The 11,001-nt window shown below is 42.9% G+C and overlaps 2 protein-coding genes across 5 annotated transcripts in view; one reads left to right on the plus strand and one right to left on the minus strand.

The window, feature by feature from the left end:
• LOC138824171 (testis-specific gene 10 protein-like) overlaps positions 1-5,227 on the minus strand; it is a 39,482-nt gene extending 34,255 nt beyond the window's left edge. For 2 of the 3 annotated variants that reach the window (XM_070017835.1, XM_070017833.1), the window contains exon 1: positions 5,126-5,227. In XM_070017835.1, coding sequence (XP_069873936.1) covers positions 5,126-5,182 — 57 coding nt within the window. In that variant the 5' untranslated portion in view covers positions 5,183-5,227. The remainder of the gene's footprint in view (positions 1-5,125) is intronic. The other variant, XM_070017834.1, reaches the window with a different exon arrangement.
• The window catches only part of LOC138824172 (uncharacterized protein C2orf15-like), a 41,149-nt gene extending 31,991 nt beyond the window's left edge, over positions 1-9,158 (plus strand). The window contains exons 1-3 of one of the 2 annotated variants that reach the window (XM_070017836.1): positions 5,760-5,960; positions 7,172-7,284; positions 8,148-9,158. In XM_070017836.1, the coding sequence (XP_069873937.1) occupies positions 8,202-8,477 (276 nt within the window). In that variant the 5' untranslated portion in view covers positions 5,760-5,960; positions 7,172-7,284; positions 8,148-8,201 and the 3' untranslated portion in view covers positions 8,478-9,158. Of the gene's footprint in view, positions 1-5,759; positions 5,961-7,171; positions 7,285-8,147 lie in introns of those variants that run through there. The other variant, XM_070017837.1, reaches the window with a different exon arrangement.
• Positions 9,159-11,001: the final 1,843 nt, after the last annotated feature.

Raw genomic sequence — 11,001 nt, forward strand, 5'->3', positions numbered from 1 at the left:
CAGGCCCAGAGTTCAGGCCCCACCACCGGACCCCCCCCAAAAAAAATATTTTTATGTTTACATTTGGATTCTATCATTAAGATATCTCATGCAAGATTCTAAAACCTGATATCTGAAATATTTCTGGTATAATACTCTGGATAAATAATACTCATTCCATACACACAAGACTTTACAATTTCCCTCAGGTATTTGCAGGTGAAGAAGTTTTAAAGCACAGAAACAATTCCAAAGACATGTGTTAGTGCTAATTAATGGAGAAAACCAGCTAGGTAACATAAGAAAAGCCAGGTTAAAAAGTATGCATGGGGACTGGGAAGGTGGCTCAGTGGTAGAGTGCTTGCCTTGCATGCATGAGGCCCTGGGTTTGATTCCTCAGCACCACATAAGCAGAAAAAGCCAGAAGTGGCCCTGTGGCTCAAGTGTTAGAACACTAGCCTTGAGCTGAAGAGCTGAGGGTCAGCGCCCAGGCCCAGAGTTCAGGCCCCACAATGACAAAAAAAAAAAAAAAAAAAAAAAGTATGCATGGTCCTCTGAGGTAGGAGTGAGAAAAGAAAGGGCAGATAGAAATTTGGTGACTTCCTATCTAGGATTCTAACTTTTCAATAAAGAGGTAAGACTATAAATTAGGGCCAGGTGCTAGTGACTTACACCTATAATCCTTGCTATTCATGAGGCTGGAATCTGAGGATGGAGGTTTGAAGCCAACCTGGCCAGACAAATAGAAGAGACTCTCCAACTACCAAAACAAAACTGGGACTGGAGGTGTGGCTCAACTGGTAATAGTGCCAGCAGTGAACAAAAAGCAGCAAAAGCAGGAGGCCCACTGTTCAAGCCTGTTCAAGGCATGAGCACAGACATAGGCACAAACAGACAGAAAGGCAGGCAGGCAGGCAGGCATGCATGCATGCATGCACACAGGCACACACGCACATAGCATATTAAAGGGTATTACAACGTGAGCAAAATAATGAAGCATTTAACACTTGCTCTACAAATGTCTACTGAAAATATTGGCATGCTTTGTATGCAGTTTAGAAATCTTGTTCCACAGAATCTCATCTAGCTTTTTCGTTTGTTTTTTTTAACAGTCTTCAAGCCAGGCACTAGTGGCTCACCCCTATAATCTTAGTACTCAATAGACTGAGATATGACAGCAATTCGAAGCCATCCCAGGCAGGATAGTATATGAGACTTCTATCTCCAATTAACCACCAAAAAGCTAGAAATAGAGCTGTGGCTTAAGTGGTAGAACACTAGCCTACTACAGCTAAAAGAGCTCCTCGGCTGAGTTCAAGCACATATACACAAAAATAAAAACAATAAAATTGTCTTCAAAAGTTTAGATTTAGGAAGTGGCGCTGTAGCTCAAGTGGTAGATCGCTAGCCTTGAGCTGAAGAGCTGAGGGACAGCACTCAGGCCCAGAGTTCAAGCCCCACAACCAACAAAACAAAAAAACAAAGTTTAGATTTAAAGACATTTTCAAATAGGAACAACCTCCCTATCAAAAGGTTATTGAATATCATACAAGTTTATAGCCAGGCGCCAGTGGCTCATGCCTATAATCCTGGCTACTCAGAAGGCTGAGATTTGAGGATTGCGGTTTGAAGCCAGACTGGGTAAGAAAGTCCAGCTCTATGAGACTTTCTTTTCCCCTAATATTTCTTTATTGAGATTAAGTGACCACATATATTTCACAATACTGTTGCATAGTTATACTTAGCTAAGGTCACAAACTTTAACAATAAGACTATTTCTTCCAAATCAGGTGCTATGTACTTCTCTTTCCTTTTGCTTAGTATCAGCTGTTCCCTCTTTCTCTATCATTCCTTCCTTCTGATCACAGCCCTTGAGTTGCTTAGTTCATTTTCACCAATGTCCAGTGAAGCTGATAAGACTCATCTCCAATAAACTACTCAGAAAAAAAATAGGAAATGGTGCTGTGGCTCAAGTGGTACAGCACTTGTCTTGAGCTCAAAGAGGCTCAGAGCGATCAGGCCCTAAGTTTAAGCCCCAGGACCAGCCAAAAAAAAAAAAGTTTATGAAGTTTATGAATGGCTGGGTGCTGGTGGCTTGCCTATAATCCTAGCTACTCAGGAGGCTGAAATCTGAGGAAAGTGGTTTGAGCCAACCCAAGCAAGAAAATCCTTAAGACTCTTAGCGCCAATTAAACACCAAAAAGACAGAAGTGGAGCTGTGAGTCCAGTGGTAGAGTGCTAGCCTTGAGCACAAAAGCTCAGTGACATAACCTAGGCTCTGAGTTTATGAATAATTTTGAAGGCCTTTTATTTATAATAAAAAAGTAAATAAATGTTGTGAATTTCAATTGGAACAAAATAGTAAAGTTGCAGTTTAGCTTAAGAAGAACTCATCATTCCAATCATTCCATCCAAACACCAAACTCTGTTTTCTACAATCTCTTTTATAGTATAAAGAAACTTGTCTTTTCAATGCGGCATGAAACAATGCCCTAAAGAAAGGTAGTGTTTATCAAGGAACACTTGGAAATACAAGAAAGGGATAGTTGTTTCCAGGAAGCTTCTAGACTAAAAGGATTTAGTAATATGAGAGTGACAAAAAGAACCAACTTACTAACTAGTTCACTTCAAAAGATTCAAAATGTACAAGAATGTTCAGTTATGTTGTTTATAATTGTCCCTTACTGTCCACTAACCATACAATAAGTCGAGTTGATCCTTACAATGGAGCACTAACCAGCAAAGTACAAGCAATAATAAGGTTAACTCTAAGCTGAATGCTGGTGGCCTACACCTGTAATTCTAGCTACTTGGGAGCCTGAGACTTGGGACTGAGCTTCAAGGCCAGCCCAGGCAAAAAAAAAAGGCTGGACAAGGTGGTGCACACCTTTATTTAGCTACCATGGTAAGCTTAAAATAGGCAGATCATGGCTCAGACATATGCCAGGCAGGAAGGCTGAGCCTATCTGAAAAATAAACAATGCATAAAAGACCTGGAGGTGTACCTCAGAAAAATGCCTGCCTACCAATAAAAATGCTCTGAGTTTGAACCCACTACTGCAAAAATAATAAGTTTAAGAATAAATCTTTAGCCGGGCGCTGGTGGCTCACGCCTGTAATCCTAGCTACTCAGGAGGCTGAGATCTGAGGATCGCGGTTCAAAGCCAGCCCGGGCAGGAGAGACCGTGAGACTCCTATCTCCAATAAACCACCAGAAAACCGGAAGTGGCGCTGTAGCTCAAGTGGTAGAGCGCTCGCCTTGAGCTGAAGAGCTGAGGGACAGCGCCCAGGCCCGGAGTTCAAGCCCCATGACCGACAAAAAAAAAAAAAAAAGAATAAATCTTTAAAACACAATGTTAAGAAACAGCATGCCACAAGGTGCTGATGGCTCATGCCTGTAATCCTAGCTACTCAGGAGGCTGAAATCTGGAGATAGAGTTTCAAAGCCAGTCCACTCAGTAAAGTTGTGAGACTCTTATCTCCAATTAACTACCAAAACGCCCAAAATGGAGCTGTGGCTCAAGTCGTAGTGTGGTAGCCTTGAGCACAAAAGCTCAGGTTCAGAACACACAACAAAAGAAGCAACTTGCTATAAAATATACAATACCATTTACACACAAAGCAAGTAAAACTGTAAGATATGTGTTCACAAACAAAGATGGAGAAACTAGAAGGAAAAGCAAATAAGTATCATAGAAGTCAGCAAAGTATGGAGGAATGGGTATGTGATCTGTTAGATCTGTGATACGCTAAATAACAACATCCGCTGTCTAAACAACTAAACAATCTAAAACACCTAAAACAAGACAGAAGAGAAAACATAGAGAATCTCTACACATGATTATATGCTGTACTAAAAGTAATCTTTCTTCAGAAAGTAACCAAAATGAAGTATGTTTGGGGAATTGTTGCTAGTAGATAATAGCAAAGTTTAGAGTTCTTTTTTGTCAGTCGTGGGGCTGTCCCTCAGCTCTTCAGCTCAAGGCTAGCAGTCTACCGCTTGAGCCACAGTGCCACTTCCGGTTTTCTGGTGGTTTATTGGAAATAGAGTCTCACGGACTTTCCTGCCCTGGCTGGCTTTGAACCGTGATCCTCAGCTCTCAGCCTCCTGAGTAGCTAGGATTACAGGCGTGAGCCACGGGCGCCGGGCCAAAGTTTAGAGCTTTAAGTAAATATTTCATTAATGCAATCCTCTTCCTACTTCCCAATAAATAAGACTGACAGACTGAGTCCATTGCGCAATTGAAATACAAACAAACATTAGTTTTACCCTGGAAACAGAGTTGAATGTAACATCTTCCCTTTATGCTATTTATTCTATTTTCTTCAAACCGATCGTTGTTCTGTTTATTTCTTCACAAGTAAACAAGTACTTGAGAAGCTGAAAACCAGTAGAGGAAATTTAAACAACAAATAAGTCTGGGACGTAAGGGACTGGGGTGGGAGGAAGGAAAACACCGGAACGCTGTCATCTATGCAAACTTTTCCTGAAACCACAATTCTTACTTAGGAATGGAGATGATCGATCGATCGATCCCATATTCATATCCATTTTTTTACATACATAACAGATATAATAGATTCAGGAACGTATATACACCCACCCACACGTGTTTTTAGGTTATTCAGCTACACCACCACCACAAACTTGAGACTTCTAGACAAAAATCGAGCATGCCCTGCCTTTCTTGTGTACAATATTGAAACTGTTGAGAATCTCGTGCAAATGCCTACGTGAGTTCCGCCTTTCGCCTCTCCAGGTCCGTAAAAGAGAAGTGGCTCAAAAGTGAGCGATTCGGGGGGCTCAGATCTCGGATTCCAAATTCCTCCGCTTCACTCCAAAGAGTTTCTACTCAGCAGGACTGAGTCCCAGCACCCGCGAGCCGCGGCAGGGAGCCGAGCGGTCACCATAGGAACTAGGTTTAACCCTGACCCCCTCACAACACCGCAACCTGGGGAACACCTGCTCCCGGTGGTCTTCCCGCGCCCGCGCTCCGCGCAGCGGGCTCCAGCAGAGACGCCCCACCCGGGGCGACCCTCAGACCCCACCCCCCACCACCACCCCCACCCCCACGCCCCCTCCTGCAGTCGCCTTCCGGCCCATAAGTAGCTTTCCCCCACCCCGGCGCGTCTCCTCGACGTCTACCTGGAGCTCCGGGGCCCTCCCCGAGCTTTCCGGCCCACCGTCCACCTCGGAGCTCATCCCGGCGACTGTCAGGTTGTGTCCCTCGCTGGAGACCCAGGTCCCACCCCGTCTCCATCCTCCCGCCCCTTTCTCCTCCCTTCCCTCCCCCAAGTTGACCTGGCTCAGGCCCGGCGAAGGCGGAGTACAGGCGGGGCCTGGCAGGAAGGAGGTGGGGGGCGGTTAGCGCCGGCCCGCTTGCCGTCGGCCCCGCCCTCACGCTCTGTACCTGAGGGGGGCTCTTCTTCCACCTCCCCGGCGCCTTCGCTCCACTTCCGTCCGGCGCGCCCCTAGGCCCCGTGCGCACGCGTACCTGGCTCGACTCGCACTCTCGCGGGGACTACGAGCCGTGCGCGCGCACCTAAGCACGTAGCGACGCGAAGCTCCACCTGCCAGCCTCTTTCAGGGCTAGGAGAGTCCTCTTCCTGGCCCATCGGCGCCGCGCAGGCGCAAGCCCACGCAGCGTCGAGGCGCGCGTCCGAGCGTCCTGTCTCCTAGTAACCATCCTCACGCTCACTTCCCCTCGCCTGACCCCCGCGGCACCGCAGAACGCGCATGCGCAGGGCTGTTACTCGCGTGCCTCTGCCCAGCTGCTCTGGAACATTTTGGAGGCGGTGGTCTTGTGCCGCTTCTCCTAGGGTTTCGTATCGTTCTGGACCCACGTTCAGTGAAACGGTCACTCCCCAGCGCTGATCTTGGGAGCAGTTCCTGCTTCACCCGGGAAATGTTTTGACGGGGTGCTCCTGGTCCGGTACCCCTTCTCCTGCTGCTGTCCCCGGGAGAGAGCCCACCTTGCCTGGTGAGCTTGGGCAGCCTCCAAGCCTGGGGAGCCCGTAGACCCGACGGTCTTGGTCAGCACGATCGGTCGACCCACGATGGAATCACCAGATGGCAAAACTAGCAATAAAAGGCCAGATTCCTTCTCCAAGTCACTCCCCCCTCCAACGCCCCACTACTCAGAGAAGGTCGCCACCATTAACAAGGAAAAAATAGACAGCCCCAAGGGGCTAACTGTGTCGATTTTGGTGTTTTTTGTTTTTTTCCTTTTCCTGGTCCTGGGGCTTGAACTCGGCCTGGATGCTGTCCCTGAGCCTCAATGTGTTCAAAGCAAGCGCTCTACCACTTGAGCCACAGCTCCACTTCCGGTTTTTTGGTGGTTATTGGGATGTCAGAGTGTCGCTGACTTTCCTTGCCCGGGCTGGCTTTGAACCACGTTCCTCAGATCTCAGCCTCCTGATTAGCTCGGATGACAGGCGTGAGCCACCAGCGCCCAGCTTCCCCCCCCCACCTCCCAGCCCCCCAATACTATTGAAAGTTGCCATCTCAGAAGCCTTCAGTCTGGAAGCACTGACTTCACTTGAACGCTGTACTGTGTTGGATGACCCAACTGCCTTAAAATTGTCTCTTCTAAGATATTTGAAAAACACAAAAAGATTTTTTTTCCTTCGAAACGTTTTTTGATAACTGTGCAATCTAGGATGTTGAAACACTTTAATTTCACATCTTGCCTTTCGTCTGTGGCATTTTATTTTCTTAGATTTTGAAAATAGGCTCTTGAGTCTGTAATATTTCATGTATTTTCTTCATACCTTATATAACGGTTACTCTGCTGTTAGAATTGTATTTATAGGGGTTTGGAGGCGTGGCACAGGTGATAGAGTGCCAGCCAATGAGCAAGGAAGCGCTTGAGGGAAAAATTTATTACTGTACACGACGTTGTGATGGGTTACCTTGTGACAGTTGGCCACAAATTTGATTTTTTTTAAAGCGCATTCTGGAAATATGATTGTTTGATTGAAATAAATTGTTTATTATTATTTTTTAATTATGTTACCAAAGGTGGGGAAATTAGCTTTTAGGTGAAAAAGAATGAGCACTGCATCATTCTGTGAGTTGTTTTGGAGTTCAGCTTGAAGAAGAAATATTTCCTGATGTTTAGTATATAGTTAAATAAGCAGAATTTCTGAACTTATAGTGATGACATTAAGTTTCCTGTTTTTTCCTCCACAGGTGACACTGACAGTAGGTTTTTATGGTGGTCCTCTGATAATCTAGACATGGTGTAAGCCTATGCATTTCAAAATATAAGGTCACATTTGAGTAAGAGTTCCTGTTTTACCTAGGTGAGTATTCTTTTCCATAAAATATTAAGCATAAATAACTTTTATGGTAAAACATTTTCTCAGAAAAACACACTTAAATGTAAGTGCCTTGATTTTCCAGCCTCTGAATTCTTTTAAGATATTTCTGTCATTATGTAGTATCATACTTAATATTATTTAATTTTCATTTGCCATAAACGTTGTAAACATAAATAGACACTAGAAAATTTAAGTTGAGTGTTCCTCAACTTAATTGTGTCAGAAAATCAAGAAGTACATTTCCTTTCAAATAGAATTACACCTAATTGATTAAGTAAGGAATGAAGAAGCATGGGCTCTCAAGGCCCCACCTGAAGTGTTAGGCAAAATAATGTATAATCCAGTATCCTCTTAGAACTTTAAGATTATTTTGAGTTTACAAAAAAGAATGTGCTGACTTTAATACTTGGGCTTGAGGTGTGCTCAGCAATAGAGCTAATTGTTTAGGAGAATGAAGGCTATGATCCCCAGCACCAAAAACAAACGAGCAAAAAACCTGTTAGTTGAACATTTAAAGGTTAAAAGAAAGATTCTTCATAGAGAAATTTAGAAGTACTTCCCTTACAAAAAGAATTAGTAAAGTTTAAGCCTTTATGTATGCTACCCAAGATGATGCTTGAAAGGAAAGACCAGGAATATTCCTTTTGTAACAAGACTTTTAAGAGAAATTATAAACCTTGCAAACCCTCCCACAAAGAAAATGTAGCACTTGAAAAAAAACTGGCAGTTTTACTTTATATTTTTAACATTACTATAATGTTTCCTCTAAACCAACATTTCTGTGAAGTTGTTGAAATTCCTATTGTATTCACTTGTTACTTATACCTTTTTTTTTTTTTTTTCAGTAATCAAATTGAAGAAACATTTCCACTGTTTAAACTACTTGTTCAGCTGACCCAATGGGATTTTGGCTTAGTAAATCTGCTAGTCAGATATCTGCTATGGAAATGAATTCAAAAGTGGATGATCACTTAATGAGAGTGACTGAGCAAAGCAGGTTGGAACCCGTGACTCGGTTATTTCAAAACACCAATAAAATAAGACTAGAAGACAGAAACCAAGAAAACTTCACAAGAACTGAAGGGACTGGCACAGAATGTTTTTCAGAGAAAGATTTGGGCCCAGTAATATATGTTAAAGAAAGTGATGGAATAGAAATGACTGACGTGGAATGAAGTAATTTGTACATTTTACCAAAGAAACCAAAAATTGCTTTTGATTAAGAGGAGGTTTGCATTAGGTCTGAACAATATTACAGAAACATAACAAAATGAGTTCAGAAATCATCTTAAACTATATTTTTGATAGTCCATATCAAAAAGCAGTTGCTTTAGGGAAAAAAAGCCTTCCCAAAATTCAAAATATGTCTCTCTAGGATTATGTTCTATCCTCAGTAAAAACCAGTTTTTTTAAAATAACAATGTTTGAATGTCACCAAAACATCCAATTTCTTTAAAAAGTAGTTTTTTTTAAGTGCCTAAGTAATTGATGAGTGTTTCACCCTATTTCCAGTACACTACTTTTGTATGTTGCATTGACAGCTTGGGATTTTTCTGTAAAGATAGTGTATCTTTGTACATTTTACATTTGTAGTATAAAAGATCACTACAGATAATCTGCAAAAGACAAGTTAATTGTCCATCAGGAATATTTCACATTTTAAACCTCCTATTCCCCATGTTGAATCTATTTCCAAATTAGGAAATAGCTTTTTCCAAGTATAATAGTTAATCTTTCAGATGCTACCATTTTATACTACCTTTAAAGAAAGAAAAAAAAACTTTTGAAGAAATTCTTGTTATATGCCAGTGTTTGAAATATCTGGGAGCTTGAAACAACAGTATTATCCTATGTAATGTTAGATGAAATTAAAGCTATTCTGTATCCAGATATATACTAAACTATTTGTATTCTGTATGATTTGTTGCTTTTAGGGTTTTTTTTGGGGGGGGGCAGGGAGTGCTAGGGGTTGAACCTTGGGCCTGGACATTCTGAGCATGTGCTCTGCTACAAGCTAAATTCACCCAGCATATCTTACGTATATTTTGTAACATGTTCCTATAATCTAATATATAGTTAGTGTCTCTATTACCCAGTTGCTTAATCTCCTTAATACTTAAAAAGGAAAGGGCATCTTTGAGTAAAAATTTTTTATAATATTTTATAAATCAGAAAAATACTAAATGTAGTTGTAGGGAATAATGATCCTAAAGTTTTTTTTTTTAATGTTAAATGGAACATAAGCCCAAAAGACACAATTTTTTTAAGTTCTTTACAGAAGATAATTCTTTTGGAATGAAAAAAAATACGAAAATCATTCATTGTTCACCTAGCCAATAGTATGCTTGTTGCTGGAGACATGTCAATGAATACTCAGTGCCTTCACAGTGCTGCCTGGCTGCCAAAGAAGACAGAACATAACCATTGATTATATAGGATATAAACTGTGGTATACTGGGGTTGGGAAGGTGGCTCAGTGGTGGAGTGCTTGCCTTTCATGCATGAGGCCCTGGGTTCGATTACTCAGCACCACCTAAGCAGACAAAAGCCTGAAGTGGTGCTGTGGCTCAAGTGCTAGAGCGCTAGCCTTGAGCTGAAGAGCTAAGAGACAGCACCCAGGCCCAGAGTTCAGGCCCCACAACCGGCAAAAATAAACTATGGTGTATTATAAAGAAAAAAGTATTCAGAGAAATGAATAACATAGTTATTGGAGGACAGCTAATTTTTGCAATCCCATGATTGTCCAAGTGGATGATGATGATTATGATGATGATGATCATCCAGGAGATGAGAAGTAGCTAGTCAGGTGAAGCTTGGTCCATTATCCTACTCTTAACTTTAGGCTGGCTTTGTTGTTTTGCACACAAAAATGTGGCTGAAGTGCCTGAACTGAGCTGCTCCAGTAGCCAGCCAGCACCATCTGCCACAGTATGCATACCAGCCACCTCAGACAGCCCAGCTCAACCAGTGAAGCCACAGAATAAGCCTTGTCGGAACTAGCAGAGAAATCACCAACTTGCCCATAAAATGGTCACGGCTAATAAGTCATTGTTTTAAGCACTAACATTTGAAGCAGCTTATTACATTAACTAGTAGAAACCATTACCTTGCTCCTTGACTACTGGGAGAACTTCCCAGCAGGCTGAGTCTTGGGATTTCTCTTGCCAATTACAGTTAATTCCAAGTATACTAATCACTACCTTGAGTGATCCACTCGGTCCAACTTATCTATAAGTATAAAAACAACTCTTCCTTGGAATCCACTTTCAAAGCTGATCTGAAATTCCTATATGAAAAGGGGATAGGTAAAGACCCAGCACAGTGCCCAAATGTTCAATAAAGAGCACTGTACTTGTTGGTACCCTGACTGCTCTGGGTTTCTGAAGACTCCCTTCAAAACTCCATAAAATACTCCGCTGCTGCCTGGCACACTGGTCTGTGCTACCTTCACACCTGGGTGGCCTTTATTTAGGAAGTTAGACAAAAGAACTCCCAGCTGCACTAGGACTTTGTCTTCCACTCCAGGTCTTGAATCTGGCTCGCCTTGTAGGACCCTTAAGAGACCAGCAGAGGGCGGAAATCCGAGGCGGGAGTAAGGCATGGAGGCGGGGCGTGCTCGCGGCGTGGCCACGCCTCCCGCCCGTCCTGAGGGGCTGAGCCCGACTCTAGCCCCGCCCATGGGTGTGGCCTACGGGGTAA

This window comes from Dipodomys merriami, unplaced genomic scaffold (assembly GCF_024711535.1).
Source record: "Dipodomys merriami isolate MVZ:Mamm:240054 unplaced genomic scaffold, mDipMer1.0.p SCAF_1277, whole genome shotgun sequence".
Classification (NCBI taxonomy): Eukaryota; Metazoa; Chordata; class Mammalia; order Rodentia; family Heteromyidae; genus Dipodomys; species Dipodomys merriami.